This window comes from Sus scrofa, chromosome 15 (assembly GCF_054392235.1).
Source record: "Sus scrofa isolate SSC_HxYL_T2T_F1_AM1 chromosome 15, Sscrofa_HxYL_maternal_Yorkshire_Landrace_v2.0, whole genome shotgun sequence".
In the NCBI taxonomy this organism is placed as follows: domain Eukaryota; kingdom Metazoa; phylum Chordata; class Mammalia; order Artiodactyla; family Suidae; genus Sus; species Sus scrofa.
Window position 1 is genome coordinate 31,164,896 of NC_139397.1, and position 19,037 is coordinate 31,183,932.

Genomic DNA, 19,037 nt, shown 5'->3' on the forward strand with positions numbered 1-19,037 from the left:
GATACATTTCTTCTTGGGGGTCACGAATAAAAAATTTTGGAAGTTCCCATTATGGCTCGGAGTTCCCGTCATGGCTCAGCAGTAACAAACCTGACTAGTATCCATGAGGATGCAGGTTTGATCCTTGACCTCATTCAGTGGGTTAAAGGATCCAGCATTACCTTGAGCTGTGGTGAAGGTTGCATATGTGTCTCAGATCTGGCATTGCTGTGCCTGTGGCATAGGCCAGCGTCTATAGCTCTGATTCGACCCCTAGCCTGGGAACTTCCATATGCCAAGGGTGCAGCCCTAAAGAGAAAAACAGAATTAAAAAAAACAAAAATTTTGAAAGACTCTGCCTAAGAACATAGGCGTATATAACTCATGTAACTGTAGGTTTTAAAATCTCATTTTGTTAATTAATTAATCCATTAAGTCATTCATTTATCAAGCCCTCAGTTCCAGCCTGTGTGGAGCACAGTGTTGAGGGCGAGGCTGCGGTGGGCAAGAACCTTATGGTGTGTGAGACATGCTAGAACAGAGTGACACATGGGTTCTCTGGAACCCCGAAGGAGGACTTGGATCAGTTGTTATTGTGAGGGGGAGGTTGGAAAGGCATCTGAGCTAGATTGGAGCATAGCTTCTGGTTTTCAGTATTTCCATGCTCCAAAGCAATGGCTCTCAAAGTGGGAGGTCAGAAGGAAGGGCACAGAGGCCAGAGACAACAATGTAAAGAGTTCACCAGCAGCTCTTGTCAGCCTCAATGGGTAGAGGTAAGCTAACTATCACTGCAACTCCTCACTTGTTGTGGTTAGATAAGACCAGAGCCCATGCTTTGGTTCTTATGTCACGGTGCAGGGAATTTGTCTTGAGGGAGCCAGGTCTTGGTAGAGCCTTCTTCCTAGCTTCTGTCTCATCTTCAGACTGAGAGATGAGGTCTGGGCCTGCAGCACAGGGGTGTCTGTGTGTCTGTGTCTGTAACTGGGGTCTGCCCCAATAGACTTAGGATTTGGTCAGTTCTTATATAATATACCTTTATATTCTATCTGGCTATAAGGACTGCTCTTGAGTTCTAGCTCCAAATAATCACATTAGCTCTGAAATCTACCCCCTCCTCCCAAGTGACTTTAGAGGACATGGCTTTGTAGGCTGGTCATGCAAGGGAACCTGTCAACCAGGGGCCCCAATTTCTCCTCCCTGCACCTGATTTCTCCTTTGCCAGTGCCCTCCCACCCTCTTCATGCATTCAGTACCCTTTCCCCTCTCTTTCCCTGGATAAAGCTGCCCAGAGTGTATGTTGGAGGAAGGTGGAATATGACCTAAGCCAGTTACACTTTAAACTCAAACTCTCTCTCAAACTGGAAATTTGCAATTGAAATCATGCTTTAATGTAAAAGAAAAGATGTTATGCTGGAGGCCAGCTCCAGCGGCCAGGGAGTGTACACTTTTCCCTGAAGGAGAGGGACGCATGTCGGCTTTTGCAACGGAGACAGCCTCTTTGTCCCTTCTTTCAGGGTGCTGGACTGCTCAAATTTTATTGGCATAAGTGGTTGATTATATAGACAGTTTCTAACTACAGATTGCATAATAGTGTTAAAAGTACATAGGTTAACTTTTACATGGTACAGCAGCTATACATCATGTTCTTTTTTTTTTGTCTTTTTTTGCTATTTCTTGGGTCGCTCCCGCGGCGTATGGAGGTTCCCAGGCTAGGGGTCGAATTGGAGCTGTAGCCACTGGCCTACACCAGAGCCACAGCAACTCGGGATCCGAGCCGCGTCTGCAACCTACACCACAGCTCAGGGCAACGCCAGATCGTTAACCCACTGAGCAAGGCAGGGACCGAACCCGCAACCTCATGGTTCCTAGTCGGATTCGTTAACCACTGCGCCACGACAGGAACTCCATATACATCATGTTCTAAGATCTTTATCTTAACTAAATTTAGTGAGTACAATTTGAGGGCAATTAGGTGCAATACATCATGTGGAAAGGAGGAGATTCAGTGTAAATCATCCCATGGCCAGCCAGTCTCCACAAATTGAAGAGGTGACAGACACAAGAATTTGGCATTCACAAATCTTGTTTTTAGACTGGTGCTTATCTTTAAAGCATTATGGGAGGGAGACAGTGTAAGAAAATACAAACCAACTTAACTAGCTATCACTTAAAAGCTTCTGTAACTCATAGCTAGGTGTCTTTTGGTCAAGAATAATATATGTTTAACTTCTATGAACCTCATTAAAATCCTAACTCTAAAGTTTACTGTATAACTAGTTAGTAGATAAACACTATGTTTTAATTAAGTTGTATTTAAATAGAGGAAAGTCCTTCAGGATGAAATTCGTATTATATTATTGTTGTAATTTTGTTAAATCACAAATCACCACAGGAAAATAAGAATGGAAAATAAGAGGAGTTCCCGTCGTGGCGCAGTGGTTAACGAACCCGACTAGGAACCATGAGGTTGCTGGTTCGGTCCCTGCCCTTGCTCAGTGGGTTAACAATCCGTCATTGCCGTGAGCTGTGGTGTAGGTTGCAGACGCGGCTCGGATCCCGCGTTGCTGTGGCTCTGGCGTAGGCCGGTGGCTATAGCTCCGATTCGACCCCTAGCCTGGGAACCTCCAATGCCGCGGGAGCGGCCCAAGAAATAGCAAAAAAAAAAAAAAAAAGAATAATAAGCAAATGATCAGGAAAGACTGAGGAAAACTGAATAACAAAACAACAGGAAAGACTAGGTCACTAGAGAAACAATCCATATTCTCCGGCACAAACATGGAAATGGTTTTCCCAGGAAAGCCCCAATTCTTCCCCATCAACATCAAAATGAGAGCTGTGTAACCTGAGGCCTGCCCTCGGCTTGTACCGTACAGGCAGGCTTTTATCCTGACCAGAAGCCCACCTTCGGCTTGTACCATTCAGGTGAGCTCCCTTCCTTGGTTAGGAACCTGCCTTCAGGTTTGGGGTTTGTTTTTTTTTTTTTTTGCCATCAGGTAAGGTCCTTTTTTTGAGTTTCTGCACCTTCTCGGCTCCCCACAGTCTTATTCTCCTGTTTCCTTCACTCCTTCTTTCCTTCCTTCCTTCCTCTGTTCCTACTTTCTCACTGTCTTTCTTTCTTACTTTTTCTTAATTCCCTATGGAATGTGAACCCTTGAGTTAGTAGGTGAGAGAAGTATTCCATTTGTGGGAGGACAGAGAGGCAGTGGAGGCAGAATAGAGAGATCTTGTCACACACAACCATCCACTTACAAGGTACTTTCCTTTCTTGGAGTAACTTAACATCTTATCGGAAATGAGGCTAACAGCAGTAGCAGTAGGAAAAAATAAAATAAAATAAAGTTTTATGGGAATTAAACTACGACAATGCAGAGAAAGCTATTGACGCCAGACTTGGCTTATGGAGAGGTCCCCATCGATGTTAACAATGACAATGATGGTGACAGTTCTGGAGGCAGTGGCAACAGTGGGTGATGGTGATGGTGATGATAGTGGTGGGGATGGAAGTGGTGGAGGCTAAGAGACGGCAGTGGGGATGGTTTTGGCAGTGAGTTCAGTGGCAGTGGTGGTACGGTAATGGTGATTGTGGTGGTAGCATGGTGGTGAAAGCCTCTTCCATCATGAGGTCATGAAATAAGGCATAGGCTGGGGTCAGACACTAAGGAGCACTGTGAAGGAAGGAGCCCTTTATCTCTGTGTTCCTCCCTCCCCTTTCTTGGAAAGCACTTGGAAGGCTTTGTGCTTCCCAGAAACCTTTACAAAGACCTGACCTATTTGGAACACCTTTATTCTGCTCCAAGCCTGGGCTCCACACAATCTCCCAGCTCTCATCCTAGGGTAAACCAAGCCTGGGGTCTGAAATATATGACCCTGGGGGTAGTTTTTGTCCGAGGATCATACAGGAAGCATTTACTGCCTGAAAATGTTTGACAATGACCAGTGTCCTAAAGGCATTTATGGGCAAGACAAATAAACATATAAAAATTTGAGGGGGTGTTCCCATTGTGGCTCGGTGGGTTACAAACCTGACTAGGATCCATAAGGATATGTGTTCAATCCCTGGCCTTGCTTAGTGGGTTAAGGATCTGGTGTTTCTGTGAGCTATGGTGTAGATCACAGATGCAGCTTGGATCCCACATTGCTGTGGTTGTGGTGTAGGCTGACAGCTGCAGCTCCACTTCAACCCCTAACCTGGGAACTTCTATATGCTGCATGTGTGGCCCTAAAAAGCAAAAAAAAAAAAAAAAAAAAAAAAAAAAAATCAAGGGAATTCAGTTCTATATACAGGAGTTGTGTTTCTGAAGTGGGTATGTATGAATCAGAAGTTGATGAACTGAATGACGTATTTAATGTCTTGGGGGCCTCATACTCAAAAGGTGAATAACGAACCTCCTGGGTAATGAAACCAGATATCTATGTCCCCAGAGGAGTTGTTTAAAAGTCAAACTATGTCTGGGATTTTGTTTCCTAAAAATTACAGTGATCAAGTGCAATTAAATCATTACTAATGAAAGAAGATGTACACATACAACTTTTTATTATTATTATTTATTATTTTTTACTATTACTCAATGAATTTATCACATTTGCAGCACATACAACTTTTTACTAAAGACTAGAATTTTGGAATCCTATTTAAAATTAGAACCTTTGCAAGCCCCACTCTCAGGCACATAGTAGGGGGGCAGTAAAGCTTTGCTGAAGGAAAAAGCTGAAATCTTATTATCATCCTTTTATTAATAACCTTGTTGTGGATCAACCTGAAGCAACTTCCACCCTGGTTTCTTGGGCCAGAGTGTGGCTCCCAATTCATCAGGAACAATTTAATCAAGTGCCCCTGAATCTGCTCTCTTTTTCCTCCTCAGATCAACTTTCACACACACCCCCATCCCCGCCAGGATCTTAACTGTAACGCTGACTAAAATCATTATTAGCAAGTGAAAATGAAAAAATTCCTCAAATCCCAGTCCTTTGTAATCATTTGTTAATCATTAAGCCAGGCATGTTGATTCTGCTTTTCTATTTCTTCACTGCATAAGGAGGTCAAGGTTATTGAAGTATGTCTATTAATATATAATAAGGAAAGGCAGGTTTGAAAAGAGAGGTTAGTTCTTCCAAAGGGGCTTCATCTTCTCAAATAAAACTAGGACTGGCTTATTCCTTTCATTCTTTTATTAGAAAGTTTGAAAAAACGGTGAGAAAAGATCGGAGATTGATGTTTTGAAATAATATTTTACCACTAAGAAAAGATTTGAAGACAAGGGAAAAATCTGCTAGACTTATTGAACTACATGAACACCAAGGAATATCTGCCATTAACTAATGTCACTTTAATACTCACTTTCCTCTGATCATAGAGACTGGAAAGAGGGGGAGAGAGATGGATACAGCACCATTTAGAAGTCTTTCTATTTATCTCACTCCTCCCACTTTGCAAACAGAAACTGTCTTCTGTGAGTTTTTTCATCACTGGCTTGCCTGCTCTCCAACGGAAACCTCTACCGCATAACAGATCCCACCGCTTGACCTGCCGTGAGGAAGCCCTCAGTGGGTTGACGTGAGGAGGGGAGCGGGCTGGCGTTGAGGGAGGTGCTGGGGGGTGGAGGGAGGCCGGGACATCCTGTACAGCAGTGTTATTCTCCTTGGCCACCACAGCCCCATGAAACTCTGGGATTCTAGGCTCCTTCCCGAGTGTCAGAGACCTCACTTGTCCGATGGGGTTAATGATATAAGTCCTACCTGCAATTCACAAGTTTTCATCTGAATCAAATGACATGTATATGTTGCTCTCCAAAAGAGTATTGTGATCATTATTACTGTCATCTTTAACATTAAGCATATCGGAGGCAGAGCAAGATGGCAGAGGAGTAAGAGGTCGTGCACACCTTTTCCCACAAATACATCAAAAAAACACATCTGCATGTAAAACTACTCACACAGAACATCAACTGAATGCTGGCAGAGGAACTTAAATCTCCAAAAAGGGCAAGAAACTCTTGACATAACTGGGTAGAACAAAAGAAAAAAGAGAGAGAGAAAAGGAATCAGGACAGGACTAGCATTCCCGAGGGGGAGCAGTGAAGGAGAAAGGGAACCTGCCTCATGGGAAGCTATCTCACTCATGAAAGACGGGCTGAGGTGGTGGGACCTCAAAATCGCAGAGAAAAATGCAGCAGCTGGACTGAGAACAGCAAAGCAGAGTGAGAGCTGCACAGATATCTGAACCACCGGCCCGGACACTACAGCCTGAGACGCTCGGGCAGGGGCTGGGCGTTGAGACTCAGGCTCCAGAGGTCAGTCCTGGGGAGAGAACTGGGAGTGGCACCAGCGGCTAAGGAGCAGTGCGACACGGGCTAAGGAGAGGAACACCATGGCAGAGGGAACCCGGGAGAAGGTCCAGACCCGCAGGAAAAGAAAGGCGCCATTGTTGGGGAGGGGAGAGAAGGAGGGGTGGGCCGCCACAGGAAACCCCCTGCACTGGAGTGTGTGCATGCCCGCAGGATCAGAGGGCGGGGCAGCTCTGCAGAGGTTACGGGCAGTGAGAAGCCTCTTGCTTGTTTAGGGGAGATTAGGCGCATCTTGTGCAGGCCACTGGTGGCCAGGCACCTATTGTGTGGGCTAAGAGCATAAGGGGGCTAAGTGCAATGTGGTGCCTCTTGTACCATCCACAGGTGGCAGGGACAGACTGCAGCAGTGGTCTCAGAGGACAGAGGGAGGCGTGGCTTGCCACCACTGGGGGCCTGTGAGTGGGCTCCACCAGTGACCCCAGTCACCTCAGGGGTTGCCAAAAAAGAAAAAAAGAGGGCATTGCAACCAAGCACCATATGTTGTAGTTGTCACTCCCCTGGGGACACACCCACCCTGCAGCTGCCACTGCCAAATGCTCTGGGTGAACCCCTGTCCCTTCCCAAGACCCTACAACTAGGAGCAACTGGTGCAGCACCTCCTGTGTGGGCTAAGTGGGACAGTGTGCTTCTTGCATGGTCTGCAGGTGGCGGGGGCAAACTGCTACAGTTATCCCTGATTCCAGAGATGGGCGTGGCCCACTGCCATTGGAGATACCTGAACAAAATCACTTGCAGCTCCATTCACCTAAAAGGTGCCACAGAGGAGGGCATTGTGACCGAACACCACCTGTTGGTGCTCTCACACCTCCAAGAATGCACCTGCCCTGCTGCTGCCACTGCCAGATGTTCTGGGAAGTACCCACACACCTGATCTCTGTCACTTCCCAGGATCCTGCAACTAGGAACACCCTTTAAAACACCTCATACATGGGCTAAGTGAGACAGGTTTCTTCATGCATGGTCTACAGGTGGGGGGGGGCGGGCAAACCACTGCAGTTATCACTGACTCTAGAGATGGTCATGGCCTGCTCCCAGTAGGGGTCCCTGAACAGGCACCACCTGCAGTTCCAATCACCTCAGAGGAGCTCATTGCAAAGACAAGCTGTTGTTGCTCTTACTCCCCTGGGAACTCACACACCGTGCTCTTGTTACTGCCAAATGCTCTGGTCACCTTGAAGATCTGCTGAGAGCTTATTATCACTTCCCAGGGCCCTGCAACTAGGAGTAGCCTGTGCCACCTTCCTGCAGGTCCTTGCTGCTATTGAGAGCCCAACGACCCGGCACTGACTGCTGGCCCTACCCATTGCCTCCTTCTCCCTGAAAACACACTGAGCATCCTGAGAACAACAACCTGCTCACACTGAAGAAAGAGACAGCAAATATTCAAATTCCCACACCAAAAATAGTAACCCCCCAAAAAAATGCAAAGGGGTATTCTTGCATAGAAGTAGCCTTACAAGACGACAGTTTGGCTTCCCCAAACTCACAGAAAAAGAAAAACACAAGCAAGATGAAGAAGTGCAGAAACCATTCCCAGTTAATGGAGCAGGAGAATTCACCTAAAGCAGACAACAATGAAACAGACCTCTGCAGTCTGACAGACATTGAGTTCAAAAGGGAGGTACTGACCCCCTTGCTGTACAGTGGGAAAATTAAAAAAAAAAAAAAAAAAAAAAGGGAGGTATTGAAAGTCCTGAAGGAATTAAGAGAGGATATTAACAGTAATGCAGATTCCTTTAGAAAGGACCTAGAAAATATAAGGAGGAGCCAAGAAAAACTAGAAAATTCATTTGCAGAGATTCAAACTGAGCTTAAGGCAATAAAGAGCAGAATGAATAATGCGGAGGAACGAATTAGTGATGTGGAAGATAAAATAATGGAAATCACCCAGTCAGGACAGCAGACAGAAAACCAAATGGAAAAACATGAAAGCAATATAAGAGACCTATGGGATAATATAAAGCAGGCCAATATATGCATAATAGGAATTCCAGAAGGAAAAGAAGAAGAAAAGGGGATTGAAAATATATCTGAAGAAATTATAGCTGAAAACTTTCCAAATCTAAAGCATACTGATATCAAGATACAGGAAGCACAGAGGGCCCCAAACAAGCGGAACCCAAACAGGCCCACACCAAGACATATTATAATAAAAATGGCAAAAGTTAAAGAGAGGATTCTAAAGGTAGCAAGAGAAAAGCAAAGCATTAATTATAAGGGAAGCCCCATAAGTCTATCAGCTGATTTCTCTTCAGAAATACTACAGGCCAGAAGGGAGGGGCAAGATATATTTAAAGTGTGGAAAGGGAAAAATTTACAACCTAGAATCCTCTATACAGCAAGAATATCATTTAAATTAGAAGAGGATATAAAGAATTTCTCCAACAAAAGCTGAAAGACTACAGCAATACTAAACCCATTTTGAAAGAAATACTGAAAGGGCTTCTCTAAATTAAAAAAAAAGAGGGGAAAAAAAAGAGAAAAAGAATTAGGGTGGAGAAAACCACGACTGGAAAGCCAGCACTTAAATAAGCCAGCATACAGATCTAAACATGAAGATGTTAAAAAAAATAAAATAAAAATCATACAATGTGGGGAAGGCGAGTAAGAAAATATACATTCTTTCTTTAATTTTAATGATGTGTCTGAGCCTATATGACTGTCAGGCAAAAGCAAAAATATATAGGAAGGGCTTAATGTGCTTAAAAAACAGGGCAACCACAAATCAAAACCCAACATTACATTTACAAAAACTGAAAAGAAAAGTACTCAAGCATAAAATAAATGGAAGCCATGCAACCCAAAAAAGAGAAGAAGAAAAGAGAAACATAGAATCAACTGGAAAACAAGGTTTAAAATGGCAATAACTGCCAAAACTGAATCAAGAAGAAATAGATCAACTGAACAGACAGATCACTAGATATGAAATTGAATATGTCATAAAAACACTCCCTACAAACAAAAGTCCAGGACCAGATGGCTTCACAGGTGAATTCTACCAAACATACAAAGAGGAACTTATACCCATCCTCCTTAAACTTTTTCAAAAGGGTGAAGAAGAAGGAACACTCCCAAAGACATTCTATGATGCCACCATCACCCTAATTCCAAAACCAGACAAAGATAACACCAAAAAAGAAAACTATAGGCCAATATCTTTGATGAATATAGACACAGAAATTCTCAACAAAATTTTAGCCATCCGAATCCAATGACATATCAACAAGATCGTACACCACAACCAGGTGAGAGTCATCCCAGGTGCACAAGGATGGTTCAACATACACAAATCAATCAACGTCATACACCACATTAACAAAAGAAAAGTCAAAAACCACATGATCATCTCAGTAGATGCAGAAAAAGCATCTGACAAAGTCCAACATCCATTCATGATAAAAACTCTTACCAAGGTGGGTATAGAGGGAACGTACCTTAACATAATCAAAGCCATTTTTGACAAATCCACAGCAAATATAATACTCCATGGAGAAAAGCTGAAAGCCTTTCCACTAAAATCTGAAACAGGACAAGGATGTCCACTCTCACCACTGTTATTCAGCATAATACTGGAAGTCCTAGCCACAGCAATCAGACAAACAAAAGAAATAAAAGGCATCAAAATAAGAAGAGAAGCGGTAAAACTGTCACTGTATGCAGATGACATGATACTATATATCAAAACCCTAAGGACTCAACCCCAAAAGTACTTGAACTGATCAACAAATTCAGCAAAGTAGCAGGATATAAGATGAACATTCAGAAATCAGTCACATTTCTGTATACTAACATTGAAATATTAGAAAAGGAATACAAAAATACAATACCTTTTAAAATTACACCCCCCAAAAATCAAATACCTGGGAATACACCCTACCAAGGAGGTAAAGGACTTATATGCTGAGAACTATAAAACAGTAATCAAGGAAATTGAAGAAGATGTGAAGAAATGGAAAGAGATTCCATGCTCCTGGGTTGGAAAATTAATATTGTAAAAATGGCTATACTACCCAAAGCAATCTACAGATTCAATGCAATCCCTATCAAATTACCCAGGACATTTTTCACAGAACTAGAACAAACAATCCAAAAATTTATATGGAAGCACAAAAGACCCAGAATTGCCAAACCAATCCTGAGGAACAAAAACCAAGCAGGAGGCATAACTCTCCCAGACTTCAGGAAATATTACAAAGCCACAGTCATCAAGACAGTGTGGTACTGGTACCAAAACAGACATATAGACCAATGGAACAAAATAGAGAACTCAAAAACAAACCCAGACACCTATGGTCAATTAATCTTTGACAAAGGAGGCAAGAACATAAAATGGGAAAAAGACAGTCCTACTGACAAGCTTTTGCACAGCAAAGGAAACCAAAAAGAACACAAAAAGACAACTTACAGAATGGAAGAAAATAGTTTCAATTGATGCCACTGACAAGGGCTTAATCTCTAGAATATACAACTTATACAACTCAACAGCTAAAAAGCCAACAATCCAATAAAAAAAAAATGGGCAAAAGACCTGAAAAGACATTTTTCTAAGGAAGATGTCCAGATAGCCAACAAGCACATGAAAAATGCTCAAGATCACTGATTATTAGAGAAATGCAAATAAAAACTACCACAAGATACCACTTCACACCAGTCAGAATGGCCAGCATTAATAAGTCCACAAATAACAAATGCTGGAGGGGGTATGGAGAAAAGGGAACCTTCTTGCACTGTTGGTGAGAATGTAAATTGATACAACCACTATGGAAACTGTATGGAGGTACCTCAGAAAACTATACATAGAACTACCGTACGACCCAGCAATCCCACTCTTGGACATATATCCAGACATAACTTTCCTTAAAAAAGACACATGCGCCCGCATGTTCATTGCAGTCTATTCACAATAGTCAAGACATATAAACAACGCAAATGTCCATCGACAGAGGATTGGATTAGGAAGAAGTGGTATATATACACAATGGAATACTACTCAGCCATAAAAAAGAATGAAATCATGCCATTTGCAGCAATATGGATGGAACTAGAGACTCTTATCCTGAGTGAAGTAAGTCAGAAAGAGAAAGACAAATACCATATGATATCAGCTATATCTGGAATCTAATATAAGGCACAAATGAACCTTTCCACAGAAAAGAAAATCATGGACTTGCAGAATAGACTTGTGGTTGCCAAGGAGGTAGGGAGTGGGGTGGTTGGGGAGCTTGGAGTTAATAGATACAAACTATTGCTCTTGGAATGGATAAGCAATGAGATCCTGCTGTGTAGCACTGGGAACTATGTCTAGTCGTTTATGATGGAGCATGATAATGTGTGAAAATAGAATGTGTAACTGGGTCACCATGCTGTACGGTAGAAAAAAAATTGTACTGGGGAAATAATAATAATAATAATAATAAACCATTAAGTATATCTGTTAGGGATTGCTAAACAGAAGTCTTGTTTATTAGTACAAAATGCCCCTCTTTTTTAAATTACTTAATGAATTTTATTACATTTATAGGTGTACAACAATCATCACAACCAAATTTTATAGCATTTCCATCCCAAACCCTCAGTGCATCCCTCCACACCCCAACCTGTCTCATCTGGAAACCATAAAGGCGACAGAAGTTAAGAAGGGAAGGTGAGGTAAGGAGCCAGCAAAACTTGTATGTGGGGAGTCTCCAGGTCACACATTTATGTCTATAGCCTCTCTACACTCTGTATCCCTGAGCATCTGGGGCAGTTTTAACAATGCCTTCAGGACCCCGCATTAGGAGGGGCACCTAGAAATTGTCAGCTCTTGGTGAGCAGTTCTCTGCTCAAACTGGAGGCAGGCTTCTGGTGGGAGGTAGGTGATGGGAGGTGGGGCTGTGGCACGGGATATTAGGTAGAACATTTTCTCCCCTCAGCAAAGAGGAGGCACCCTTTTAGGTTGCTACAGGTGTTCATCACTAACATTGTTGGTTATTAAAGTATCTACACTTTAATAAGATATGTCAAGGACAATAGCACTCAGAACAGCAAGTTCCCATGCAGGCTCCTGGGTTCCTTTTGGAGGGGTTAGTTTGATAGTGTTAGCTCTTACCATTAGCTATAATAAGAAAGCCTTTCAAAGGTGGCTTAGCATCATTTGTATTTTTTGATCTATAAAGTACACTGTACATCTTACCGAAAATGCCAATGGACAAAGAAACACTTAAGATGAACATCCTTCCAGGAGACAACTATGACAAGGAAATAGTTTCATCTACCTACACAATGAAACCACATTTTAATTAGAATTTGGGTTAATTCATTTTTCCTCACTTGGGATAAAAAGGATGAATCATTATGAGTAGTGTTAAAGTACCAGAGAGGGTTGAAGATTGAGCAAATTTTTCTATGGCCACAGCCACAGCATTGGGAAGTTCCAGGGCCAAGAACTGAATCTGAACCACAGCTGTGACCTACACCACAGCTGTGGCAACACCAGATCCTTTAACTCACTGGAGCAGGCCAGGGATTGAACCCTCGCCTCTGCAGAAATCTGAGCCCCTCATTTTGGATTCTTAACCCACTATGTCACAGCAAGAACTCCAAGATTAGGTAAAATCTGATACTTAGCCTGAACAAAACTCACACAAATTTTATATTTCTTTCATGTTACCCACCTTCCTTTTTAAGTATTCATTTTAAAGTTCTTAATGACAAAAGGAAATTTTCATCTTTTGAGAAATGCAGAATCTTGAGAGACAGTCATTGTGCATAGGTTTCATGTCATTTCCTCTATTTTTTTTTTTGATGTTCCTGCTTTCTAGTTTATAACAAGGATTTACAGCTTAAAGAACATCAAAAAGAAAAGGTTTCAGTGTCCTAAAATAGACTAAAAAAAAAAAATCCACACAGCTATCATTTGGTGCTTCTAAAATTTATTTTAAACATTTTAGAAGGGAGATACATTTCAGAAGTTCTGGGAACCTATCACATTCCTTTTTTTTTTTTTTTAATAGTCTCTTACTCGAAGATGTAACGTTAAATTCTGTAGTTGGCGTCTCTCTCAGCAACTGAATGTGTGACTTAAATGGAAGTAAAACTGGGTGGCTTGTGTTGTTCAGAAGTTTTAAAGAATTCTTCATTTGAGAGCAAAAAGAAAGGATTTTGAGAGAGCACCTACTTCTTTTATCTGTATTTTTCAAAATTATTATGAAGTCATTAAAAAAAAACCTAGGAAATCAGAGCTACTAAATAACTTAAAATTACTTCTAAAGCAGAGAAATTCAACATCTAATTCCCAAAAGAAGACACAGGTCTATAATCGAGACATTGAGAAACCCTGGAGAAATTCCAGAAATAATTCAGCAAATTAATCATCATTACCTTCTTTAGATCTGGCCATTCTTTTGGTAGAATATGACTGTGGATGTCAATTTTCATCTCCACAGGATCAGAGGAGACGCATGTAAAGAAAATAGTTTTGTTATCTCGAGGTCTTCATGAAAACCATGGAGTTGATTTACTTAGTCCCTTTATGGCTGCTTTCTGGCACCGTATGCCGGCTCAGATGGTCTAGGTCCATTGGAACTGCCTTCTTAGAGTCAACAGTTTAGTTTATTGACAGCTTGGCTTTGCGTCAACAACTCTGGTAATCAGGACTCTGGGCACAAAATTTAAAAAAAGAAAAAAAAAAATACTGTACCAAACCCCATGAGGTCAAACATACTGCAGACTGCTTTCGAGTTACACCAGGTCCAATATTAACTAATATTTGTTTTTAAGTATTTTAACTTAAAATATCAGACGCTTTTAAAGAAAAATAATAGATCCCTGACTCATCTCTTCTTATTCTTGGTTTCATTCCCAGAAACAATCAATTTTACCACTTTTGCTTTTTGTACTGTAGTTACCTCTAGATCTTTAAACAACACTTAACAATTGGCTTGTTCATGAAAATTTAGCATGTTGAAAAGGTGTGGAGGACATTTCACCTTTACTTTAAATCATGGAAAGAACTCATACTTCTTATGTGTTGTTTCCTCCATTGCCTTTTCTTTCATTCATTCATTCATGCGCTGAACAAACTTTTATTGAGAATTGCTATGTGCTGAGGATATAAGGTTGAATGAGAGATAGAATGATACCTACATTGTTAATAGATATTGTACACCATGTAGGTGTAGGGAGAAGTAGAGAGTGTCCATTTCCATTGAGGGGTGTCAGAGCAGTTTGGGGAGGGCTTCCCCTGGAGCATAAAGGAAGGCTCGTGGTCATGCTTCTAAAGAGAGCCTGGAACAAAGCAGCCCTTTATTGTTCTATGTTTGCCCTTTTCTATTCCTAGAAAACTTAACATGTTTGAGGGACCCAAAGACCGTGGCAGAGCCTTGAACCTGTTTTGGGATACTTCTTTTATCTCAACCTTCACTAAGTCATTAAACAAACAAACAAAAAAACTCAACCCACAAACCTCCCTACTAAGCTATTCAGCTAGGATCTGGATAAATTTTAACAAAAGTTCTCTTCAACTAGATCCTGGATAAATTATAACAAAGGTATATTTAAATTGCTTGCTCAGCTTGCGAGAAAGTACAGGAAATCCTCAAGATCTTTTTTTTTTTTTTTTTTTTTTTTTTTGCCTTTTCAGGGCTGCACCCACAGCATATGGAGGGTCCCAGACTTGGGGTCGAATTGGAGTTACAGCTGCTGGCCTACACCATAGCCACAGCAATGCCAGATCCAAGTTGTATGTGTGACATACACCACAGATCACAGCAACACCGGATCCTTAACCTACTGAACGAGGCCAGGGATAGAACCTGTGTTCTCATGCCTGCTAGTCAGATTTGTTTCCACAGAGCCATGACAGGAACTCCAAGTTCATTTTTTTTAAGTTTAATGAACTGAAACAAATGAGTGAGCCTTAAACTAACGTGGAGGCAATGCCAATACTCAGTAAGTGTAAGCAGTTTTAGAGCACTTCCTATGGGCCAAACACTGTTTCAAGTATTTTACTCAATTCACTTATTCCTCATTACAGTCCTATGGGAGGAAACTATGACCAATATTCATTTGATTGAAGATGAAATTGAAGTGCAGAGAAGTTAGGTTACTTGTCCATGGTCACACAACAGTAAGTGATAGAGCCACCATTTGAGCCACCATTTGAGGTAGTGTGGATTCAGAATCCTGGAGCTTTGAAAATTAATATTCCAGAGGGGAGTGGGAGATCATACCATGGGCTTGTACAAAGCTGAGGCTCCCTCATTAATGAACTGCAAGAGAGGGACTTGCACAGAGAGGCGAGGAGATTGAGCATATATGAGTGTCTCAAAGTACAAAGGTGTAGAATAAGAAAATCTAAAAGGAATCTAATTGGGGTGCTAAAATAGAGGAGAGAGAAGGTGGAGGAGAAATACTCTAAGAGATAATAGCTGAAAATTTCCAGACCTGATCAGCCAGCAGATCTAGGAATCAAAACCTATATAAGAAGGATTAACAGAAAGAACTTCCATTCTAGAAAACCTCTAGTGAAACTACAGAATATCCATAATGAAGTTTAGATCCTATAAACTGCTAGAGAGAAAGAATGCCTTCAAAACTCAGCAATTAGACTGATAGCCAATGTCTCACATGGTAGAAGGTGTGATGTAACCATAGGACAATAAAATCATATGTTCAAAAAGCTGAGGGATGTTAACTGTCAACCTGGAAATGTATGCCTTATAAAATTTTATTTTAACAATGAAGGAGAAGTAAAGAAATTTTCAGATTAAAAACTAAGTTTGCCATCAACAGAACCTCACTAAAGGAATTTCTAATGATATACTCCAGAAAGGAGGAAAAATGACCCCAGGAAAAAATGTCTGAAATGTAAAATGAGTGGGGAGTAAAGAAACTGGTAATCATGTAAGTAAATCTAAATAATATGCTAATAACAGTGATGATGATGATGCCCACTTTTATAAAGTTAAATCACTAGCAAAAGGTCATCCAGCTTGGCTTTTCTCTTCAAAGTACACCCTCCTAACAGTGAACCTCATAATTTTAACATCTTTTGTGATCTCGATAAGCTGAGAATTTCCTAAATCATCAAGTCCTGTTTCCTTTTTTTCTTACTAGTTTTTCAGTCTGTCTTTCCCCTCTTGCCTTTTACTGTAAGCAGCAAGAAAGAACCAGGATGAACCTTTAAGATTTTGCTTGGAAACCTCCTCAGCTAAGTATCAAATTTCATCACCTCTAAGTTCTGATTTCCACACAACGGTAGTACACACAATTGAGCTAGGTTTTCTGCCACTCTGTAACAAGGATCCCCTTTCCTTCCCTTTCTACCATGTCCCTCATTGCCTTCTGAGCCCTCACCAGTGGAACCTTTAACATCCATATTTCTACCAGTGATCTCTTTCTGATGATTTACCTATTCTCTAGAATGGTATAGGCATTCTCTACCTTAATTCCTTCTGAGCCCTCGGTGGCAGAATTTTTAACATTTTTATTTCTACTAACATCTGTTCAAGAAAATCTAGGGTTTTTCTGTCATGCACTTCAAAGTTCTTCCAACCTCTGTTCAGTGCCCAGTTCCAAAGCCACTTTCATATTTTTGTGTATTTCTTACAATAGCACCCCACTTTCAGGCACCAAAATCTGTATTAGTTTTTAGTGGCTGCTGTAACAAATTATCACAATCTTAATGGTGTAAGCCAACACAAATTTATTCTCTTATAGTTCTGGGAGTCAGAACTCTAAAATGGGCCAGCACGACTGTGGTCCTGAGGAAGACTTTAGAAAAGAATTGGTTTCCTTGCCTTTTCTAACTTCTAGCTCGTGATGCCATCCTCCATCTGTAAAGCCAGCAGTTAGCACCTTATAGTCCTTCTCTCTGTTTCTGTCATCACATCATCTTTCTTAAACCTCTAATTCTCCCATCTCCCTCTTATAAGGAGTCATGTAATCATCATGGGCCCACCTAAATAACCCAGGATAATTTCTTCATCTCAAGAGCTTTAATGTAATCACATTTTCAAAATCTTTTTCCCATGTAAGGTAGAATTTTTTACAGGTTCTGGGGATCTTTGAGTGGAGACATTATTCAGCCTACCACAATTAGACACAGTAACATTTCCAAAGTAACTACTAAAGGAATATGTATAGCATATATAACTTCCAATCCAGTTGAGTGAAAGATGGAATAAGATTAAAAAATCAATTTAGAGGAAAAAAAGATACAGAAAAAGTAGACAAATAGAAAGCACAAAACAGGATTTGCCGTCGTGGCTCAGTGGTTGACGAACCCAACTAGGAACCATGAGGTTGCGGGTTTGTTCCCTGACTTCGCTCAGTGGGTTAAGGATCTAGCGTTGCCATGAGCTGTGGTGTAGGTCGCAGACTCAGCGTTGCTGTGGCTCTGGTGCAAGCTGGCAGCTACAGCTCCGATTCAACCCCTAGCCTGGGAACTCCCATATGCTGCAGGTGTGGCCCTAAAAGAGACAAAAAGAAAAAAAAAGGAAAAAAAGAGAAAGCACACAATAAAATGGCAGAAATAACATCCAGCTGTGTATTGCTTTGAGGAAATGCATTTAAACTTTAAGTATACAGAAAATTTGAAAGTAAAACGTTTGGAGAATTTAAAAGAAGCAAATCCTAACTAAAAGAAGGCTATGATATGTTTGTTATAAACACTTCAGATAATGCAAATTAAAGAGACTATAAAACAAAGTATTATTAGTGCAAAAGAGGACTACTGTATAACATTAAAAGGTTCAACTAATTACAAAGCCATAATAATTCTAAATTTGGCATACCAAATGGCCTCCAAATATATAACACACATACATATACATATATATTTGACAAATTCTTCAATGTATGTCTCTCAATTATTGAGAAATCAATCAAATAGACATTATCTGCAGGGAGTTGCAAGGAGGGCCCCAAAGCTCGGGACCCAACAAAGAACCACAAAACCATTCCACAAGAGAAAGAGATGCTTTTAAGCTCCAGCCTGCACACAGAGAGCCTAAGCCATCTAACTACAGGGTCAGTCAGGTAACGGCTTGCCTGTAATTGGAACATTTAATCCCTCTCTCTGCTTTGACTCTGCCAGGCAAAGATATCAAACTCAAGGAGAAGCAGAAATGCTAGTTGGGAAAGGAGAAGAAAGGACCATGTACCCACCTTCAGGAAGAGAAGTCATACCTTTCAGTGAGGATTGAAGAGATTATTAACATATTGTAGTGGACATTTCTTTTCACTTTTTCATCTGAAAATAGGTTTGCAATTTAAAGTGACTAGGAATTTTTATCACCTAAAAGTGAGGGAAAATTTCATAGAGACTGCCTACGTTTTCATCCAGAGAGAGGAGAAAGACCCCCTTCACCAAGCAGTATTGAAGGGAAAGTAGGAGACTTAAAATGTTGCATATGCATCTATATCCAGTGTACTGGATATGCATCTGTGCCTTCAGTGTACTGGTAACAGAAGGAAAAAGCAATACTTTTACTTCTTCTTATAAAGACAGGCAAACTTCTTGGCCAAGTGGGAAGGAGGTTACAGTGTCCTCATGAGCAAAATGTACCACTCTTTCCGTTCCTTCTATAACACTAAGGAAAGTGATGGCAAAAGGAAAATTGTATAAGATCTCATCTCCACATTTAAAAAATGAATTATAAATCAGATGAGCTTTATACTGGCATTCATTTGTAGAAAAAGGCAAGGATCCTTAAATTATTCAATAGTCGTATA

At 41.0% G+C, this 19,037-nt stretch overlaps 2 protein-coding genes across 6 annotated transcripts in view; one reads left to right on the forward strand and one right to left on the reverse strand.

The window, feature by feature from the left end:
- Window positions 1–14,170, reverse strand: part of ACMSD (aminocarboxymuconate semialdehyde decarboxylase) — a 75,762-nt gene extending 61,592 nt beyond the window's left edge. For 2 of the 3 annotated variants that reach the window (XM_084997987.1, XM_084997986.1), the window contains exon 1: window positions 13,683–14,170. In XM_084997987.1, the coding sequence (XP_084854113.1) occupies window positions 13,683–13,739 (57 nt within the window). In that variant the 5' untranslated portion in view covers window positions 13,740–14,170. 3 annotated transcript variants of the gene reach the window in all.
- TMEM163 (transmembrane protein 163) overlaps window positions 1–19,037 on the forward strand; it is a 464,307-nt gene that overhangs the window by 70,658 nt on the left and 374,612 nt on the right. The gene's annotated exons all lie outside the window — the stretch shown is intronic.